This window comes from Abramis brama (assembly GCF_963993115.1).
Source record: "Abramis brama genome assembly, chromosome: 9".
Taxonomy (NCBI): domain Eukaryota; kingdom Metazoa; phylum Chordata; class Actinopteri; order Cypriniformes; family Leuciscidae; genus Abramis; species Abramis brama.
The window spans coordinates 4,892,712-4,913,930 of record NC_139971.1 but is presented as its reverse complement, the minus strand read 5'-3'; the positions used below and the strand labels follow the sequence as shown (position 1 = coordinate 4,913,930).

Below are 21,219 nucleotides of genomic sequence, written 5' to 3'. Positions count from 1 at the left end.
ATTTATAAATTAAAAATTAAATAAATTAAAATATTTCTAAACAACATAACCCAGTTTGGTTTTGTCTAGATCAGAGGAATTTCTAACAAAAAGATAAATATAGAATTTATCAATTATCAATTGTATCAACTGTAGTCTTTTAAAATGCATTTGAAATAATAAACTAAGTGCAATGCAGTGTTGTCAAAAAATCTACAAAAATGTTGTTTTTCGATAGGCCAACATATCCATGCTGAAATATCTGAAACACTTAAGTTCAATTTCACTGTATGTATCCCTGCAATAAAAAAATGAAACACTTAAGTTCCAATACTCCAATTATTTTCCGCAGAATAGATACTCTCATCTCTCCAATCTACACACAAACCCAACGCCTCTCATTTTCCTTTGCGTTTTATTAATAATGCTGGTGTTACAGGGTTTGAATTTCACCGTGGTATTGCGCATACTTTCCTGCAGATTTTGTGCTCACACCCAAAATGAGCACACATAAAGCCACCTCTCAATACTAAATTGAGTTCTTTTTCACTGCTTATTGTGTTTAAACAGTCAAATACACACAAAATAATGTCAAAATGCTGGTCTTGGCGAGTATTCACGTAAACACAGTCAGTTATGATTTAAGTGAACGTAAACAGTTGAGAAAGAAAATGCATGTGTAACAGTATAATGGATCCGTGCGTCATGCCTTAAAGTGACAGTAGCCCAATATACCTGCTGCCAAATTATGAGATAATATTAAAACTAATTATATGGCAATTGGTATCAATGTCAAAACTGTAGCCAGTGAAAATGCTGAGTGGCCAGTAACTTTGGAAAGCCACAGTGGCTTGTGAGCAAAAAGTTAATGTCAAGCCCTGTAAACATAGCCTACTAGATAAAACCCAACAGGCAAATATTACTGAATATTAAATCCACTGTGATATCACAAATAAATGTGACTGATATGCAGTATTAATAACATTTTTAAAGTTTTATTAAACTGACCTCAGCAAAAACATAAAATATAATAAATCCAAACAGAAAATGTGCAGTCGTGTATGTCTATAGTAATCAGAAAATCATGTGAAAACTAATTGCATTAATTCATGTTTAATATCTGGGGTCCTGAAATTCCAAACAGAAGTAATGGAACTTTTTGATGTTTCATGGATGTAATTAAGATTTTCTATTTATAAAATAAGTTCCTTTAAGTTTTGGCACAAAAGCCACAAACCTGACACTTTCTTAGACCCCAAAAGTTAGTTAATTTTCAAAAAATTCACACAATACTAAATGTATTTTGTTACTTCAGTGGTTTATAAAGCAGGGATGAAGCAGACAGATCCGATGAGGATTGTATGTGATTAAATTTGACAATTTAAATCAGCGTGAACGCACTCATTCAAACATTCAAAAGCTGGATAAAGTAATAAACATCGCAGAACCCAGAAACATATAGCCACGATTAATCAAGTGCAAAAATGGTTATTTACAGCCAAAGCCATTTTGCAGGCATTAAATTGCACTAATATCTATATTTGGTGAATGAGAGCATGTTGTAGGGAATATTAGGGAGAGGGAGCACTTAAAAAGAAGATTATTCGCTCGATTATAACAGCAACCCAAAGAGACTAATCCTCTGTAGATTTCTCGCCTGGCTGCCACCTTCATTTCCTAATGGCACAAAGAGGAATATAATCCAACTTTCTCACATGTTTTTAAAGAGCAGGCATCTTATTGTGGCCTAATAAACATGAATGAAAAGATTTACAGAGAGAAAAATGGAGAGATGATAGATAGAAAGAAATAAGCATGTTTATAAGGATCATTCCAGTAGGAGAATGCACCTCCAGTAGCTTTTTATATACAATAACATAATCTTGGGGGGGATTATTTCTCATGAACGCACCTCTCCGTGAAGTTTCGGAGGACGGTGAGCAGGTTAGACAGCATGTTTGCCTTGCTTCTCGTCTTTTCCGGTGCTTACACTCTTAGAAAAAAGGGTTCATTAGGGTTCTATATAGAACCTTTTCTTCTAAGAGTGTAGGGTGTGGGTTGCTCTGCCTGGAAAAGAATGAATAAAAGAATGAATAAAATGAAGATAAAACACAATAAACAGAAAGAATGCAACAATTAATTGTTTACTGTAAGAGTTTTATTAACATACATGCTACAACATCATATCCAAAAGGACCAATTATTAAAACGTATATATCATGGGTTTATGTATGACTGCTCTATGGATTCTATTTGTACATTAAAAAATATTTTGTGCGGGATTTACTTTTTCCCTCAGAAAATTCTAGTAAATTTCACAAATAATTAAGGAGAAAGGCAAGAAACACATTGGGCCCTATTTTAACGATCTGAAACGCAAGTGTCAAAGCGCAAAGCGCAAGTAACTTTGTGGGCGGGTCTTGGCGCTGTTGCTATTTTCCCAGCGGGATAAATGACTCTTGCGCCAGGCGCAAATCTAAAATGGGTTGGTCTGAAGTGTTGGAGAATTTCCTTGATTCATGTCTAAGTATGATGTAATGAAAATGACAAGCATGACAAAATGGGTCTGAGAAAGGATGAGAGAATGGAAAATAACCAGCTTGCATCAGCAATGCAAAGTGTCAAAAATACTGTATGAAACAGAGCACCATTGTGTGAGATTTGACCAATAGGGAAGACATGTCTAACTGTGCCAAGGTCACCAGGCGTGACAGAGGGGAAGAGATAGATTTGAGGGTGCCCATTGGGCACCTAGCGATAAGAAAAAGTATAAGACATGAACACTGGCCATTGTAACTTTAGATGTCCGGATGGCCAGCCGGCTTCTCACTTTGTTGCTTGTCAATAAAGTTAATTCTTCTGACCTGGAACCTCGACTCTGAGAAACTACTTTGAGACCTGAACCAAAAAGAACTATGAATTCGCCACAACATAATTGGCGAGCCGAGCCAGGAGGGACAAGGGGTCGAGGAGTGACCACGGTGGGCGTGCTGGCAGAGGCCTCACAAAACAAAGGTGCACCAAAAAATAAGGTAAGCAAATTTTGCTTATATTTGTTTTGTGCTGCCCCTGGTAAGCTAGCGCCTGGTTGGTGACTGCCTTAAACAAAAGACCCCACCAAAAAGAACCTAAAACTAATAAAAGAAGGGAGGAAAAAGGAGGGTAGGTTCCAGGTTTTGAGAAAAAAGTGCATGCAGTATCTGTTTGTCTGTCCATACGCAGGAGATGTGTATTCCATTCGCATGAGGGTGCATTGTACATGTGTGCGTCACAGTATTTTATGCGAAAAGTGCGTTTGCAAAATTATATGTTGTATTGTCCCTAAACGCAGAAGGTGCGTTTTGACGTGAGAAGCACGTTAATTGAGTACGCGAGAAAGGTGCGTACCGACGCGAGAAGCGCGTCCCCAACGCAGAAGACGCGTTGAAGAACGTGAGAAGCACGTTATATACGCAGGAGGTGCGTATTCCATTCGCATGAGGGTGCATTGTACATGTGTGCGTCACAGTATTTTATGCGAAAAGTGCGTTTGCAAAATTATATGTTGTATTGTCCACAACGCAGGAGGTGCGTTGTAACGAGAGAAGCACTTTATTGTTAGTCTTATCTGTTGTATTGTGTGCGCATGCGATCTGTTTTATGTGAGGAGAAAAGTGTGTGTGTTTGTCAAAGTGATTTTTTCATCTTAAAAATAGGGAGAAAGGTCATTTCGGAGAAAAATTAGCAAAAGAGATAATAATAATAAAACCTTTTACTTATAATGTTTTTTCTAAAAACCCAAAGTGATAGAAATTAAAAGTTAGAAATGATATAGCCGTGTTTGAGCAGAATTCATAGAAAGGATGGAGACGCAGAGACAAAAGTGTTTTTAACTGAGCTCTGTGCTCTGCATGAAATTACATTTGAGCCACTGTCCCGAAATTGTTACAAAGTACAAAACCTTGGCACCGCTCAGTGAGAAAAAAGGGAGTGAGAAAGCTGAGACAGACAAAGGCACATAAAATAAAACTCTCACAAGAAATAATTTTTGAATCAGTGTTATTAAAAGTTTAATGGATGATAAAACAAAAATTGATGACAGGGAAATAATTCGGATAGGGAAACAGCCCATATTGTCAAAAGTTTGATTGATTGACTTTGTCTTTTCATTTGCTACAAGAAAAATAGGAAAATATTAAATAAGTGTGTGTGTGTGTGTGTGTGGCTTTGAAGAGGGTGTGAGAGCGGTTTTGCGTGTAAGAGCAGCTCTGTGTGTGTGTGACGCTGAGTGTGTGTGTTTCAGAGCGACTCTGTGTGGGTGTGAGTGACTCTGTGCACGGCTGTGTGACAGTGTGTGTGAAATCCCGGGTGTATGAGTGTGCATTATAACAGACTGAAAGCGTCTATGTTGATATAAAGAAATAAGGAGGGAGAGAAGTGATAGAGATAAGAGTTTTTTCACCTTTTGACACCTGAAGAAAAGTACTCATGTGGTCTAGAGTGAGAGATAATTATGAAGCAGAGGAGATTAGATTACAGAAAGAAAGAGAAGATGAAGATGATTGTCAAGGGGCATTAGAACTAACCAAAGGTATTAAGAATCACTTCTGGTTAGAAAAAGAGTTCATAGATAGTGAAGGACAGAGACAGGAGTTAACAGACCAAGGGAAGAATGAATTTTTGAAAAAATTGACAGGAATAACAAATTTGAACCAGGTTGAACGAAAGTGGCCCTTAGTGGATTGGCGTAATGTGAAAAAAAAAAAAACGCGAGGGGCAATAGAGGGAGAAGAATTTTGAACAAAAAAGGAAGAAATGCTTTAATTGATTTATTTGAACCATTTGAATTAGACACTTGTAGCAAAGAAGAAATAAATATTTCGGTCATCATGTTGAGCGGCCATGAAGTGAAGTTAACCCCGTCTCTCACTTATCTATGTAGGGCAGGAGAAGTAACTGCACGAGGACGGTGGTTTGAAAGGAACATTGTCTGGAGTTTCGAACTGGTGTGCCTGGGGGAGGACATCATTTGGAAACGAAATATACACAACCAGCTAGAAAAAGTGACGCCAAAGCCATTGTCTGAGTTATAAATACAAACCATTTTGAGGTATCTTCAAAAAACTAAACAGATACCAGAATTTTTAAACTTAACAGAAAACTGAGAACACAAAATTATAATTTGATTAATTGAATGAAGAAATAATTGAGACTTGCAGCAATGGCTTCGATGTCACAGCAACAAGAGACCCCTGTAGAGCAGATTATATCACAATATCCGATATGTAGAGATGCTATCCAAAACTTATCTCGGAAGTGGGAAAAAAGGACCAGAGAGTTAAAAACTAAGTGGCCAGCAGAGGGAACATTTGATTTGGCTATGTGCAGGGAAATGGGAGCACTAATAAAGAATCACAAAGCCCAAGATAGAAGAAAAAAAAAAGAGTTGAGAAGAGAGAGAAAGAGCAGGAAGTGTTGAATCTTTTTAGAGACATGAGGATAAAATTGATTAAGGGAATAAGGGAGAAGATAGAAAATAAAAGTGACATAATGGCAACCCCACCCCCTTATGCACCCCCCTATGATTTAACTGGTAAACAACTGCCACTAGTGAATGCAACTTTAACAGTTCAAGGTAAAGTGGATTTTGAAGACGAGCCAAGTGATGAAGCAAGAAGGGAGGGAGGAGAGGATGACGACAGAAAAGTGAGCCCTGGCCGCAGAGAAAGAAAAACTACAGACTTCTTTGAAGTTCCAAAGCAAGATACACTGAACTATGGGGGAAGTCAAGACAGCAACCTAAGCATGAAACATCTGACCAGGGTAACCCCAGACCCCACCCTCTCCAATCCTTATCATCATGCAAGCAAAGCCCTACAAGAACTTGAAGAGAGACTGCAGAAGGAGATGGAAGCTGACTCTCAGCAATCCGAGCCTGAACAGGATGAAATAGAAAGAGACATACTCATCACTAAAGAACAAATCCAAAGAGAGACTGAATCCATGCGAAAAGCCCTAGAGGAAAACATGCGAAGAGAACATCAGAGACTTCAGAACTACACAAGAAACAGACCCCACTCAGCCATCCTTAACAAGGAATACAAGAATGTGTCAGGGACCCTGCTTTTGGAAGAACTCCCACAAAGCAAACCACCCTGGATAAGAGGGGACAATTTGAGAAGAAGGTCAATGAGTGGAGCATATCTGCATGAAAACGGAAGAGACCAACTGAGAGAGGAACAAACACAGTGCCCCATCCTGATTAAAGGACATCAAGGACAGTACGTGCTGTGGGCGGGACAAGATCTGGAAGGACTGATAGCACGCTTCCCTGACATACACGAAGGGGCGGGCAAATGGATTCGACTACTGGAAGAAGAGACAATGGGCAAGATACTAGCCATCGGAGACATCAAAGCCTTGTTGGCAAAGTGTGTGGGAGGTGCAAGAACGAATAAAATCTTGGATGATTCAGGACTCAACCAAGCAGTTGACTCGACAAGGATGGATGCCATACCACTTGACCATTACAGAACAGTGATGTGGCAGGCCCTAAGAGGACATTATCCCACCCAGATGGATCCAAAGTTATTAAAAGGGGAACCAATGGGCGAAGAAGAAAACCCAACCACCTACATCCAGAGACAATCACGAAGATGGAAGCAAGAGCTGGAAAAAGACCCTGAACGAGATCCAGTGATAACAGTGCTGTTCAGGGCTGCTATAATGGAAGCCATGCCAACTGTTGTAAAAGCCAAGCTGGAAGATGTAGTGGGACTGAATTCAAAGACGACAAGAGAGTTCTGTGACCATGTGACTCATGCAGTAGAACAATACAGGAAGAGTGAACAGAAGATGAAGAATCAAGAAAGAGAGCTCCAAAGAAGGCTGACCCAATTACAGCTGGATGACCTAGTCAATAAAAAGAAGAAAATCCTAGCTAACATAAAAGATGTTGAAGATCAGTCAGCAGTTATGGCAGCGGTAAACATACCGAACCCAGCTGCACAAGCCATGCCGCATGCACCAGCCCCTATGGGTCAGAGCACATCCAACACCACAGGAAATCAGCAACAGCCAAGTGCACCAATTGTGATATACCTACCTGAACAGCAAAACAACAGAAATGGAGCAATGCCAGGAAGAGGATGAGGACGAGGACGAGGAAGAGGAAGAGAATACAACAATCAACAAAGAACACAAGACATTCAAGGCATGTGTTGGGGATGCAACCAGCCTGGACATACCAAGAGGAACTGTCCTATTAACCTATGGCCCCAAAATGAACCGCTGCGTGACCAAATGTACCAACCATGGCAACAGACTAATCAGAACCAGCAGAACAGTTAAAAAAAAACTGTGCCATAATCTGAGTTTCATTGTACAATGATATATGACCCCCTTAGAAACCCGAGATTAGAAAATGACTGGTTAGAAAAAACGAGGGGACAGAGAGTATATTTGAATTCAAATGATATAATCGTAGGACCAGAAGGGACAGCATTGCAAATTGAAAAATGTGACTTTACTAAAACATGGTTTAGAGTAGACGATTCAATCCCACATGTAACTCTTTACCTGAATGAAGGATGTCAAGCGAAAGATTTAGGCCCAATAATGTTGAAAGCTACAGAAAAACAGTGGGAAGCCACTGAAAACCCTTTCATTTTTCAAACACCAGATATGACACATCTTAAAATTTTATGCTGGACTAACATGTTAAGGATCCCTAAATTAATAGTAGAGACAGAAAAGAAAAATGAATTGAAGTCAAAAATGGAGGAGCTGAAATTGGAGATGGAACAAAAGTACGGTAGAGTTGTGGTCTAAGCATGATACAGATGTGGGCCTGGTGAAGTCAGCCAATCCTGTTAGAATTAGAGTAAAATTAGGAATGAAGTTGCCAAGAAAACAATACCCATTGAAGTTAGAAGCAGTAGAAGGAATCAGAACAACAATTGAGGGATTGGTAAAAGCTGGTAAGAGTGTTAGTTGAAACTTATTGTAACGCCCATTCTACCAGTTGAAAAGGCCAATAAGTCAAAATGGAGATGAGTCGATGATTTAAGGGCAGTCAATGAGATAGTGGAAGATTGGCCGGCAGAAGTCCCAAATCCACATACGCTATTGAAAAAGTGTTCCACCTGCTGCTCATTATTTCACTGTAATTGATCTCTGTTCTGTAAACAATATACATACACTAGGATGCCCTAAGAATTTAAACACTCACCACTTGGTCTTGGACCAAGTCCTGAAGCTTGATTTGGAAGATTTAAGACTGGATAAAATACATTTTATATTTTTATATTGCATATTATAGCACCAAATTGGATAATGTTGCTCAAGGCTACCCACCATGCTATCAAAAAGACTAATATTTTGAACAATGACATTTTGTTTTAACCCAAGCTAGATGTTTGACATACTCCATGTTACTGACATATCCTGATGTTACAATAAGGAGATTTACTACAGCAAACTCAGCTAATTTTGTCCAGCTAGAGGGGGAGGGAACACCTCATGAATGTATTTTTGCCTCTCTAGCCTTTACACGTCTGAGACCAGATTTGGAATCAACACCAATTGTTGATGCAGACGTGGACTACTTTGTGGATGGCTCGTGTTTTAGAGACCATTTAGGCAATCATGCTGGTTTTGCTGTTGTATAGAGAGATGGAGATGATTTCAATTCTGTTGTGATGCAGCATTGTGAACAACCTTGCTCAGCACAATTGGCCGAACTAAAAGTACTTACTGAAGCTTGCAAAAACAAAGTAGCCAACATCTATACCGAATCTGCATATGCTAATGGCGTATGTCATCTCTTTAGTGCAGTATGGAAACAAAGAGGATTCAAAAAGAGTGATGGAACCCCAATCCAACATGGGGACCAAGTTACTAAACTAATCACAGCTATGATGTTTCCAAACAAATTGGCCATTATCAAGTGTCAAGCTCATAAAAAAAGGCAATGACTTTGTAAACAAAGGTAATAATGCGGCTTATATACAGGCTAAACAAGCCTCAGGATGTCAATTAGCAGTTATGGCACCGTCTGTTCTGATCCAGCCCCTACCTGCTGTAGACAGCATTGCTCAAATGCAATCCAGAGCCTATCAATCTGAAATACATATATGGCAGCAAAGGGGGGCGACAAGAGATACTAACAATATATATGGAGATCACATGAAGGCCATATGATAGACACCAGCCTATTGCTTAACATTTTCATTCCAGATGCGCATGGTTGACCATTGCGCAAGGGGGGAGATTAGATTATTAGAAAAATGTAATTATTAGAAAAATAAAATTAGCAAAATAAAAAAGACAAAGATTCACAAAATAATGTCAGAAAAGGAACAGCAACTCCAATAGGCTCTATCCCAGTTCAAGAAGGACCCTTTAAACATCTAGTGATGGATCATGTGGACATGATAAAATCAGTAAAAGGAAAAGATACAGAGACAGTTTTCGTAGACAGATTTAGCAGATGGGTCGAAGCAGAACCCTCAGTAGACCAAGGAGCAGAAACTGATAAAAATTTTAACCAAAGAAGTCATCCCAAGATTTGGCATACCATCTCAGATTAGCTCTGACAATCAACAGAACCATTAAGACTAAGATCAAGCAATGGATGCCTTAGGCCATCAGCTAAAATACACCAGCAAAATGACATGGCAAAATAGACAAGCTCTGAATTGGCTACTGGCAGAAAAAGGAGGGGTATGTGTGATGTTTGGAATTGACTGTTGTACCTTTATTCCGAATAACACAGCCTCTGATGGAGTTTTTACTAGGGCCATGAAGAAGCTGAAGGATCTGAGACAAGAAGTTGCTGAGAATGTGGGGAGAGACAGACACGTTGGATACTGGTTTGACTCTATATTTGGGTCTTGGAAAGAATGGTTCTTTAAGGTGGGAATAATAATAGCTGTGGCTGTTGTATGTTTCTTTTGTTCTGCTGTGTTGTGCCTTTTCTCAGATCCATGCTAACCAACGTGGCCGCCAAACAGATGATTAATGTGTCAGTCAAACCATCAGGAGTTGACATCGGGTGCATAAACACAAGAGTGCACCAAATTGGGCCAGGACTGGACGAACTAGATGACTTCCTGTAAGGAGGTCTGGTGAAGGAGTAAGGAATGGGGTACCTTGTTACTTTTGATTTCCAACAGTTTGATTCTGTTTTTGATAGAGAGGGAGGTAGTAACACTGTGTATTTTATTTTTGGGGTAAAATTAGACAGATCATTAGAACATGAATAGAGTAGGGAGTTAGTTAGAGGGCTTTTTAATTGTTTCTCTGATTTTTATAAAGGACCCCTTCCTGAGTTTTTTTCCTTTTTATTTTTACACTTATAATCCTACTGAGAATATTTTTACATATAATCACACTAACAGTCACAAACATGAATATGTGAATGAGAGGGGACGATACAAGGTTTGAAGCAGGTCATTGCCCGTGGTACGAGGTAATGCAACCAGATATAAAGGGAAAAGATAAGAATGTTTTTTACTATTTTTATCACTTACTAATCATTTTACTCTTATAACAGAGTTCTTTTAATATTTTAAAGCTTTTATAATCAAAAGTAAAGTTCGTGCATCAGACTACTGGTAGATGTTTCCATGGGGTAAACAGAGAAATTAATTACAAGCGCAGTCACCAATTGCCGGACCAGCAAGGGCAGACTCAACTGGTGGTTTAAAAGCCCGCTGTCTGTTCCAACACCAGATAGTGCCCAGGGCACCTCTGGCAACGATGGAGCAACCCAGATAGAACTCCAGGCCACCGGAAGCGCCTGTGCAGTTCCTCTGGCACCGTGGGACAATCGTAACTTCAAGTCTGTACACTGAGATATGTTGATTATGCTGAAACCAATCTTAAATTTAAGTCTATACACTGAGATATGTTGATCATGCTGAAAAATCAAATGTTTGAAGTAATCTATCCCTTCAAGATTGATGATAGAAAAGGAAGGTGGGATCTTTTACTCCACCCTAGTCAAGTGGGGGCGGAGATGTTTGGTCTCACTATTCCTCCAGGGTGTACCTTCGTGAGTGGGCTTATTGATAAAAGAGATGGATGGTCCATTTTTGGCCATGATTGAAAGATAATGGAGAGAGAAGCCTGATCATGAAGATACATTCTGGGACAGAAATGAAGGTGGGACTAGGATTAGTCCCAAAGGGGGGATATGTTGGAGAATTTCCTTGATTCATGTCTAAGTATGATGTAATGAAAATGACAAGCATGACAAAATGGGTCTGAGAAAGGATGAGAGAATGGAAAATAACCAGCTTGCATCAGCAATGCAAAGTGTCAAAAATACTGTATGAAACAGAGCACCATTGTGTGAGATTTGACCAATAGGGAAGACATGTCTAACTGTGCCAAGGTCACCAGGCGTGACAGAGGGGAAGAGATAGATTTGAGGGTGCCCATTGGGCACCTAGCGATAAGAAAAAGTATAAGACATGAACACTGGCCATTGTAACTTTAGATGTCCGGATGGCCAGCCGGCTTCTCACTTTGTTGCTTGTCAATAAAGTTAATTCTTCTGACCTGGAACCTCGACTCTGAGAAACTACTTTGAGACCTGAACCAAAAAGAACTATGAATTCGCCACAACAGAAGTAGCTTCATTATTCATAGGTGTGGTTTGGGCGTAACGTGAAATAAACCAATCAGAGCGTCATCTCACATTCCCTTTAAGAGCAGACGCGCTTTGTTCTAAAGCGGATTCCTATTATAACGGCGTATTTGCCAGACGCGCGCCAGGAGCGGTTCACAGCCAAGGAGAGCAACGCTCTCGTCAGGGACGTTGGGGATGGAGAAACCCACCCAAATTAACTTCGGTTAAAAAGGTGTATGATAATTTGGGTAAATGTGTAAGCTAGATGTATGCTTTTATAATAAATTGTCTATCTATCTATCTATCTATCTATCTATCTATCTATCTATCTATCTATCTATCTATCTATCTATCTATCTATCTATCTATCATAATAATGTATGATTTGCAAAAATGAAAACTGCTGCTTCTGTGTAGATGAGAGAATCAAAGTGTATGCGCGTTGTGCACACGCTACATTGATTATGGCCAAGCATGCGCCCTTAAAATAGCATCTGAATAACATGCGCAACGCGCCACTGACTTTAAACTATTTTTTCCTGGTTAGTGGCGCAATTGTTTTATAAACCTGCAAAATAGCATGAAGGAACGTTTGCGCCGGAACACGCCTCCTTTTTTGCGCTGAACCGCCCAGGGAGCGCAAGTTCATTCCCTAGTTTAGCGACGTGCTTCTGTGAAGGGAAAAGCGCGCTTTGCGCGGGTGCAAAATAGGAATGATACATGCGTCAGTGTAAAAAGTCAATTGCGCTGGGTGCAAGATAGGGCCCATTGAATTAAATGTTACATTTTGAAGTAGAAAGAATGAAATAGTAGTTTCTTTGAAACAACATTTTTGAAAGTTTAGTAGACATATATAGAAATATATAAAGTCAGAGGTATAAAGAAAGACATTAACATGTTCTTCTCTTTATGAATTGTTTTGCTTGAAAAGTGTGCTTACACTATATTTTTTTCAAATAAATGCCACTTTTTTTGATATTTTGTTATGTAATCAATTTATTTTGACATTCAAGCGTACAAATACTTTTTACAGGCCACTATAGGTAAAAAGGAAAGAGTGCAAGAAGGGAAGTAGATCCATTTTTCAAAGAGATTCCTCTAATCCACTAATCACAATCCTCAAAATTGTCCAGTGTAATAGAGTGCTGCAGCCGAAGACTAATTTGGTTCCCTTTTGATTTTCCTATGGGTTTTTATATATAACTTTACGACACTTGAAACGTTTTGCTCTACAACATAACCCATATCGAACACCCATATCGGAAACACAAATTTAAGAAAAAAACGTATATATTTCAATAAATAACTATAAGAACGTTTAGGGTGTGAGTGTGAATTTACATTACGTCCACTATCATCAACTTATGTTTACCACAGACCCTATTTTACTCATAAATTGAAAAACCCCATCATAAAAACCACTGGCGAGGGGAACCACTGGCAAATTAGTTTTCCAGGTTTTGAAGTCACGACCGCAGCACTATAAGGGGTCATCTGTCATGAAGCGAAGCCTCTGGTATGCGTTCTGTATGTGTGAAATGGTGGGTTTGGATGTGAGAGTGTGTTTGTGCGTGTGAAACAGATGGCAGCCTGTCTCTTCGGCTCCTGCTAAGCGCTGTGCTTTCCCTGAGCGTCATGTGACAGGTGCTGGACTGCTGCTTTACAGCATAGTGAGAATGGATTCATCTCAAAATCAGCACAAAACACATACCTTCACAAACGCACCCAATCTGTGCGTGTGGTAAAATTTATGTGTATTTTACTGCCACATAAAACAAGCAATTACATTCTCTCCAGCGCTCAACCTAAAAGCACATCACTGGTCCTGTATCACACTGTGCCTATAAACCAGGATGATTTAATAATAGTGAATTACTTATTAAAACAGTTCATGTACATAAAATAAATAACAAATCTTCTGACTCTTCCATGCTTTTCAAAACTTCTCCTCTCTTCTTAACCCTCCTCCTCCTCCTCCTCCTCCTCCTCCTCCTCCTCCTCCATCAACCCTAACAGCTGACGATTTTGCCACATTCTTCATAAATAAAACAACCACCATCAGCGGCCAATTTCCCACATCACAAACTGACACACACATCTTAACAGCTAACACACACATTCTTCTCTCCTTCTCTTCGCTCTCAGAGGCAGAAGTCTCCAAACTCATCCTTTCCAATCACCCTACTACCTGTCCGCTTGATCCTATTCCCACTCATCTACTTCAAGCCATTTCCTCCTCAGTTGTACCTGCACTCATTCACTTCATCAACACCTTTCCTCACACTGGTACCTTTCCCACAGCATTTAAGCTGGCTCGGGTAACCCCACTTCTTAAGAAACCCACTCTAAATCCAGCACATCTGGAAAATTAGGGGGCAGCAGTGGCTCAGTGGTTCATGTAGGTTGTCTACAAACCGGAAGATTGGTGGTTCAATCCTTGGTTCCACCTGACCAAGTGTCGAGGTGTCCATGAGCAAGACACCTAACCCCAGCTGCTCCCGACGAGCAGGATGGCACCTTGCATGGCTGACACCGCCATCGGTGTGTGAATGAATGGGTGAATGTGAGGCAATATGTAAAGCGTCATGGGTCTGTTGAAAGCGTTATATAAATGCAGTCCATTTACCAAAATTACAGACCGGTATCCCTTCTTCCATTTGTTGCGAAAACACTTGAACGAGTTGTTTTCAATCAGATTTCTGCCTTTCTTACACAGAACAACCTCCTGGACAACAACCAGTCTGGTTTCAAAAGCGGACACTCAACAGAGTTATTGAAGCTCTGAGACTGGCAAGAGCAGCTTCCAAATCCTCAGTTCACCCAGATAACCACCAGATCCTCCTGTCAATCCTAAAGACGAAGGGCATCTCGGGAACCGCACTCCAATGGTGCGGTCTTACCTCAAGTCTTGAGGTCCTTTGTAGGTGTAGGTCCTTTAGGGTGTCATGGAGGGGTTAAGTGAGGGGTCTAAGCCACTGGGGTGCCTCAGGGCTCAGTGCTTGGACCACTTCTCTTCTCCATCATCACTAGGATCTGTCATTCAGAGTAATGTTTTTTCCTATCACTCTACCTCTCATTCCATCCAGAGGATCCGACAGTAGATACTCGCATCTCAGGCTGCCTGACAGACATTTCTTGCTGGATGAAGGACCACCACCTTCAACTAAACCTTGCGAAGACTGAGCTGCTTGTGGTCCCGGCCAACCTAACACTGCACCACAACTTCTCCATTCAGCTAGCTTCGTCAACCATAACTCCATCAAGGTCAGCCGGGAACCTTGGAGTTGTGATTGATGATCAATTAAACTTCACAGACAACATTGCTAGAACTGCCCGGTCCTGCAGATATGCCATATACAACATTAGGAGGATCTTCCTTTGGCCCTTATCAGAGCATGCTTTAGAGCATGCAAGAGTTGTCTTTAACGAGCTGAAAGGAGCGCACATCACACCTCTCCTCAAAAAATTGCACTGGTTGCCAGTTTACCTTGACCTTTACCTTGACTTTACCAAGCTGGTGGAATGACCTGCCTAACTCAACCCAAGCTGCCGAGTCCGTAGCCATTTTCAAGAAACGGCATAAGACGCATCTATTTCGGCAACACTTGATCCATTAATACTAACTTTCTTTTCTCTTCTCTTCTACTCTATATCTATTTTAAAAACTAATAATACATATACTGTGTTAGACTAAACTGGGAAGGGTCACAGCACTTACATATAGTTGTCCTATTGTTAGTATAACTGCTTCTATTGCTCTCCTCATTTGCAAGTCGCTTTGGATAAAAGTGTCTGCTAAATGATTCAATGTGAATGTAAATAAATAACGGCATTCACACATTGAACAAATAAAGTATCAATGTAATATTTCCTTGTATATAAAATGAAATGAAAAATAAAAATACGTAAATCTACAAATAAATACATATGAAAATGGGAGTATTTTTAATCAGCATCTGACAACTAAAAATGACTGTATTATACCTGCAGGGTTTTTCATAAAATAAGTATAAATTTACGGAGCCCCTAAAGGGACAAGGCGAAGAAAAAAAAAAAAAGAGCTGGGAGAAAAAATTATTAATGTCAAAATCATCACAATGCACTGAGAGATTCACTCCCTAGATATTCCCAGCATGCACCATAATCAGTGTGTCAGCCAGGTTTACAGGAGGGCGCAACCAAAAATGTTTGAGAACCACTGCCCTAAGGGGACATGGTGGGGGGGGGGGGGGGGGGGGGGGTATGAGATGGGAGGAAAAATAATAAGTCAAAGCTTTTGCGTTCTCTCGCAAATGTCATGTATTCCCCCGAGAAACTTTGCGTTCACTCACAAAGAACACAAAAGTGAGGTAACGCAAACCTTCTCGTGGAACGCAAAACATTTCTCAAACTTTTGTGGTCACGCCCCCCTTTAAACCTGGCTGACACACTGATTATGGTGCATGCTGGGAATTTCTAGGGAGTGAATCTCTCAGTGCATTGTGATGATTTTGACAATGAGGCAGGTCTAAAATGTCTGACTCACCAGATTGTGAATTAACTACTACTGAATCAGTGAGCTGATTGAAACATCCTTATCTTCAAACTGTCTCATCCTGCACAGCACTCTGGGTAATTACGAAATGATTCAGGCAGTATGACAGACAGATCTAGCACAGTTTTGATTTAGTATGTTGCTCTCCTCTGAACACCTGAGTCAACAGAGACAGTGTTTAACTGAAGGGAACAAACAGAAAGTATGATGGAGAGAAATGGAGAGCGATAATATCCATCATTCATTAAAGTCCAGTTATAGAGGCACAGTGTGTAATCCATTAGCCAGCTACACTTGAAACGCTGGCTTCTCGGCGAGCTGTGTGTGCGCATGTGTGTGTGTGCTACTATGAGTTCACTTGAAGCCCAAAGTGCCTCTATCCATCTTAAGCTGACGGAAAGACGAGTGAAATATTGATTTTACTGTTCACACTCTAGTGAAGGGCAGATAACCAGCCAAATCTGCTAAATGTGGCGTAAAGCATAACACAACTTACAACTTACAGGTGCACAATGTCACACAACTAAAGACATACAACATGCTCAGCTCTCACAAGAGCATCTTTTCACTCTGTCCAGTTTCTTCAGCATTAATTCAATTCAGTGCAGTCATATTCTCCACAGGGGCCGTTGCGATATATGAGCTAAAACAATTTGCAATGAAATGGTAATGATAATACTTTTTCACATTCTTTTCCTGGCTGCCCAAGGCATGGAGCTGAATGGCATCACGCAGCATTACCAACACAATTTATCTCACCTCCTCAGGTCTTGCACTCAACACACACACGTTGGTTTTCACGTTTTATGGGGACATTCCAGACTTAATGGTTTTAATACTGTACAAACTGTATTTCCTCTTCCCTTACACTAACCCTACCCCTAAACTTACCCATAAAAGAAAACTTTCTGCATTTTTACATTTTCAAAAAACATCACTTCGTATGATTTATAAGCTGTTTTCCTCAAGGGGACCAAAACAATTTAGGATGTTTCCATCTTTGTGGGGAAATTTAGTCCGCATAATATAGTAAATACGCATGCACGCACGCCCGCAAGCACACACACACACACACACACACGCACGCACGCACGCACACACACACACACACACACACACACCTCTGTTTAATGCAAACTTTAAAATTGAACAGTTCCACTTAAAAAATTATCGTATTAACGTATACGTACAGAATTTAAAAGAAACATAGCCCAAGTACACATTAAGCAAAACATTTCACAAAATAGATATAAAATATATAGCTATACATATATTTTGTTCAAAATGAACACAAAAAGTATTGACATTTTCTAGTTGTCAAATCATGTTCCCAGTTAATGGGATGAACTAAATATGGTTGCTTTGATAGAACTGACTTCATAAATCCGATAAAAATCACCAAAGCACCAGCGGATTAGAAGTGATTCCAAAAATGGTTCAGAAATATTAAGTTGGCTCTGAGAAAAGCTCTAGCAGCATTGTTTGAAGATGCCACTTGCTTTTGATAGTTTGTTGCTAATAGTTCAGTGTTGCAGAAGCAATGCATGTCTACTAATGAACATGAAAATGTGTAATTATACCACGGGACTGTTGAATGCTTGATTCTGACTGGTTGACGAATGTTCTAAGGTGTGCAATTATTTTCCAGGAAATGCACAGCATTGAAGTTCTAGGACTGTATTGCACTCTTAGTCCAGTCATTTTATGAAAAAAAAGGTTGAACAAATTGCAACAGAAGCAAACTCAACTGATTTTGTATCCTCAATATGTCCTGAGTAAGAAAAAAAAGCCCCGAAGAATCCCATTAGGGGAAAGTTTCGAAAAAGACCCAAATATATCCTATTCATTCTTTTTCTCACGTGAATAGGGTACATATTTTAACCTTTAGATATCAACATGAAAATTATTGACTTGATTAATTAAATCAAGACAAACAAAAAATGTATTACAAGTTTTTTGAAATTTTTTGTTAACATAGACAAACGGTGCATAATCTAATTACGTTTGTGCTAATTTGCATAAATACCACAACAGATCTAAACATTGGGTATAGCCAGGTGAAAATGTCTTGTTGAATCTTGTTGACATATAACAGTAAAATACTTAATATTAAGGTCTGAATGGAACCCATTTAGGCTACCCATGAGCATTAATACATAGAGGCAGGAAGAAGTACTTTAGAAACCAGCCTTTATTAATTATTATTGCAGAGATGGGGTTTGGGGCTGGGTCCGTGGGACTGTTTCTGGGGGTTCACTTTTTATTTTACCTATCTTTTGTCTTCTGCATTCTCCTTACCATTGTCTCCTGTTCTTCCCTCAGACTCGTCCCCCAGAAACAGTCCCACGGACCCAGCCCCAAACTCACGTGCACAGAAACTCATTGTCGGCGCTGCCCACAACTTATCATAGGTGTTACTCATCAAGGTGTTTCTAAGAATGCTTATGATGTTGTGGGTCGTTGCCAGGGTGTTGCTATGCAGTTGCTAAGGATGCTACGGTGATGTGGGTGGTTTCCAGGGCATTGCTATGCAGTTGCTAAAGATGTTATGCTTTTATGCGTGGTTGCCAGGTCATTGTTATGCAGCGGTCATTGTTGCTAGTATGCAGTGGGTGGTTGGCAGGGTGTTGCTATGCAAGGTCTTCAGAGTATTTTATAACGCATTGTTAAGCAGATGCTAGGGCATTCTGAATGGTTGCCCACCCGCAAGTTTCTGATCTCCAGATTTACAGTATTTTTCCGCCCGTTTTATCATCTGCCAAGCTAACACCACTTGTCTCCTCAACAAGCTCAGTACTTAGGGTTAGAGGTTTAGAAAAGAGCCTTGCCAAGCACCTCTAATTATAACCAAGCACGCACAACAGTATCAGACGTACAGATAGAAAGAGAGGAGATTTGAGGAAAGAGCAAGTCATGAACATAGATAAGAAAAATCTGCTGGGAGAAGAGCTGCAGCTCTAAGCCGATGTGTGTGTGTGTGTGTGTGTGTGTGTGTGTGTGTGTGTGTGTGTGTGTGTGTGTATCATTAAAAGAGCAGGCTTGTTTTGTTAGATCATTCACTACAGCAAAAAGACAATGTGGTCTGCAGAAGTGACCCCATGTAATGAACTGATTGATGATTACAATTATTCTCAGTCTGAATAACAGCGATGCCACAGGGATTATTAGAGCTGACAGCTTAGCAACACGCAAAGAGCAATTACACATTTACGCATGCATACTTATGTTCACAGACATATTACATGATGGAACATGTTCAAGGAGTGAAATATAGCACACACACACACACACACACACACACACACACATATGTTGAGTATTATTCTTTCATCCCATCGATTGCTCATTTTTTGTTTTTTCAAAGAAACACTTTAGCACAGCAGCGTCTGAAGATACATAGGTTTTTTATTTCTAGTGCCACTTTTCTGAAATCTAAGGTGAACGAAAATCTCGACATGAGAAAGCACTTCTTCCTGCAAAAATCAATCGGACACTTTAACAGCTGACACACGATACCTCAAGCTGATATCCTCAATCCTAAGAAAAAAACATGAGGCTGAAGATACATTTTGAAAGAAAGAAGCTGTCAAGGAAAAAGAGCCGCATTTCTCTGGCGAGTGTTGATATCAGTTTCGTTATCCCCTGAAAATCCACAGCCACATATTAAATAATTTATGTTGTGTATGCAAGTGTGTGTGCTTTGTTTGCTTGGATACGACACAACAAAAGAAATATGTGTCTGCTGGACTGCATGCAACCAATGTGTCCGTGTGTTGAATTCAGTCCTAAAGTGATCAGCTATATGCATCTGTGTATGTGTTGTTTGTCAGTTTCAGAGATGTGAAAGATCTGAAGATTGAATTATTGATCTTAACTCTTCAGAGATGGTCAGACTGACTGTTCTAGAAAATGTATGGTGCTGTGTTTATATCTCCTTTTCAAAGTCTTAATTTTGTTTTCGGGCTCTGCTAGAATAGGTTTTCATGCTTGAATGTTCAAAAAACAAGTCTTTTTTCTCACCTATTTGACATTGTTGCAGCTCCTCTCTTACCAGTCTGTCAGTAACGCTCTGTTTAGTTCCTGTCTCTATGAAGCCCCTCCTTAAAAGCGCAATGTGCTCTGATTGGTCAGCTGGACCAGTGTGTTGTGATTGGTCAACTGCTTCGAGTGTGTTTGGGAAATGTCCCACCCCTTCCCATAACCACGAGTTTCAACCAAGCATGCCGCACAAGTGCTGAAAAGTGAAGCCAAAGCGTCTCGATCGCCCCCCGGTGGCTGTGTTAAATTAAAGTGTTTTAATTCTACAATATATGCTGTAAAAACATCTGAGTGCTGCTCTCTTCGAGTTCAACGGTGGCTACTGCAGTTGAACTTTCCTATTTGAAGTTGTTTCCCCGCGTGACGTATGCAGGCTCTGCCAATGGCTCACTATACCCACGCCCCTGGCACGAGCCTAAATTAGCCACAATGCTAATGTTTTACAACGCAGATACTGGCCCCATTCTCTCTTGCGCTGCTGCTTCACTAGCATCGTCGGCATCGAATATGACCAGGGGTTGAGTTACACTTTAAAGTGCTTTAATGTGCTAAAACAGTGATATTAAAAGATCAAATTCAGTACACACCTAAGCATAGAACATGAACGCAACATGCTAAATGGTTGTTTTTTTTATTTATAATGGTTTTCTATGGAACAACGTTAAACGAGAAATTGCGAGTTGTGTTTATTTTCTGGGTTCATCTGCTTGCAGATCTATGCATGATTAATAAGGTGTATATTGAATTTGGTCTCTATATCATTGTCTTACTACATTGCTTCTTAATACAAACCTGAAAAAATGACTGGTGAGCAATGGAGAAAAGCCTTGTTTTGCCCTCCAGGTGGGCGTTCGGTTAAGGATGTGACGTAAAAACTATGAATAGAGAATAACTCCCTTTGGAGTGACTGTGCTTTGTAACTTTGCAGACTCTTCTTAAAGGGATAGTTCACCCAAAATATGATAATTCTGTCATTATTTACTCACCCATAAAGGACATACAAAGGACAAAAAGACATACAAACATATTCCATATGAATTGAAAGGTTTAATCC

General features: G+C 40.0%; 2 protein-coding genes across 3 annotated transcripts in view; one reads left to right on the top strand and one right to left on the bottom strand.

Annotated features, from left to right (window-relative positions):
- The window catches only part of sphkap (SPHK1 interactor, AKAP domain containing), a 153,199-nt gene that overhangs the window by 80,293 nt on the left and 51,687 nt on the right, over nucleotides 1-21,219 (bottom strand). For both annotated transcript variants that reach the window (XM_084124694.1, XM_084124696.1), the window contains exon 2: nucleotides 1,892-2,046. In XM_084124694.1, the coding sequence (XP_083980820.1) occupies nucleotides 1,892-1,935 (44 nt within the window). In that variant the 5' untranslated portion in view covers nucleotides 1,936-2,046. The remainder of the gene's footprint in view (nucleotides 1-1,891; nucleotides 2,047-21,219) is intronic.
- On the top strand, nucleotides 5,103-11,579 carry LOC311089637 (uncharacterized protein). Its single transcript, XM_084124504.1, has 2 exons — nucleotides 5,103-9,333; nucleotides 9,602-11,579. Exon 1 carries the CDS (start codon nucleotides 5,452-5,454, stop codon nucleotides 7,108-7,110), a length of 1,659 nt encoding a protein of 552 aa, XP_083980630.1. The 5' UTR covers nucleotides 5,103-5,451; the 3' UTR covers nucleotides 7,111-9,333; nucleotides 9,602-11,579.

What these genes read in the sequence shown, in the direction of transcription:
- LOC311089637 (XM_084124504.1), top strand. Translation starts at nt 5,452, where the DNA reads ATGAGGATAAAATTGATTAAGGGAATAAGGGAGAAGATAGAAAATAAA.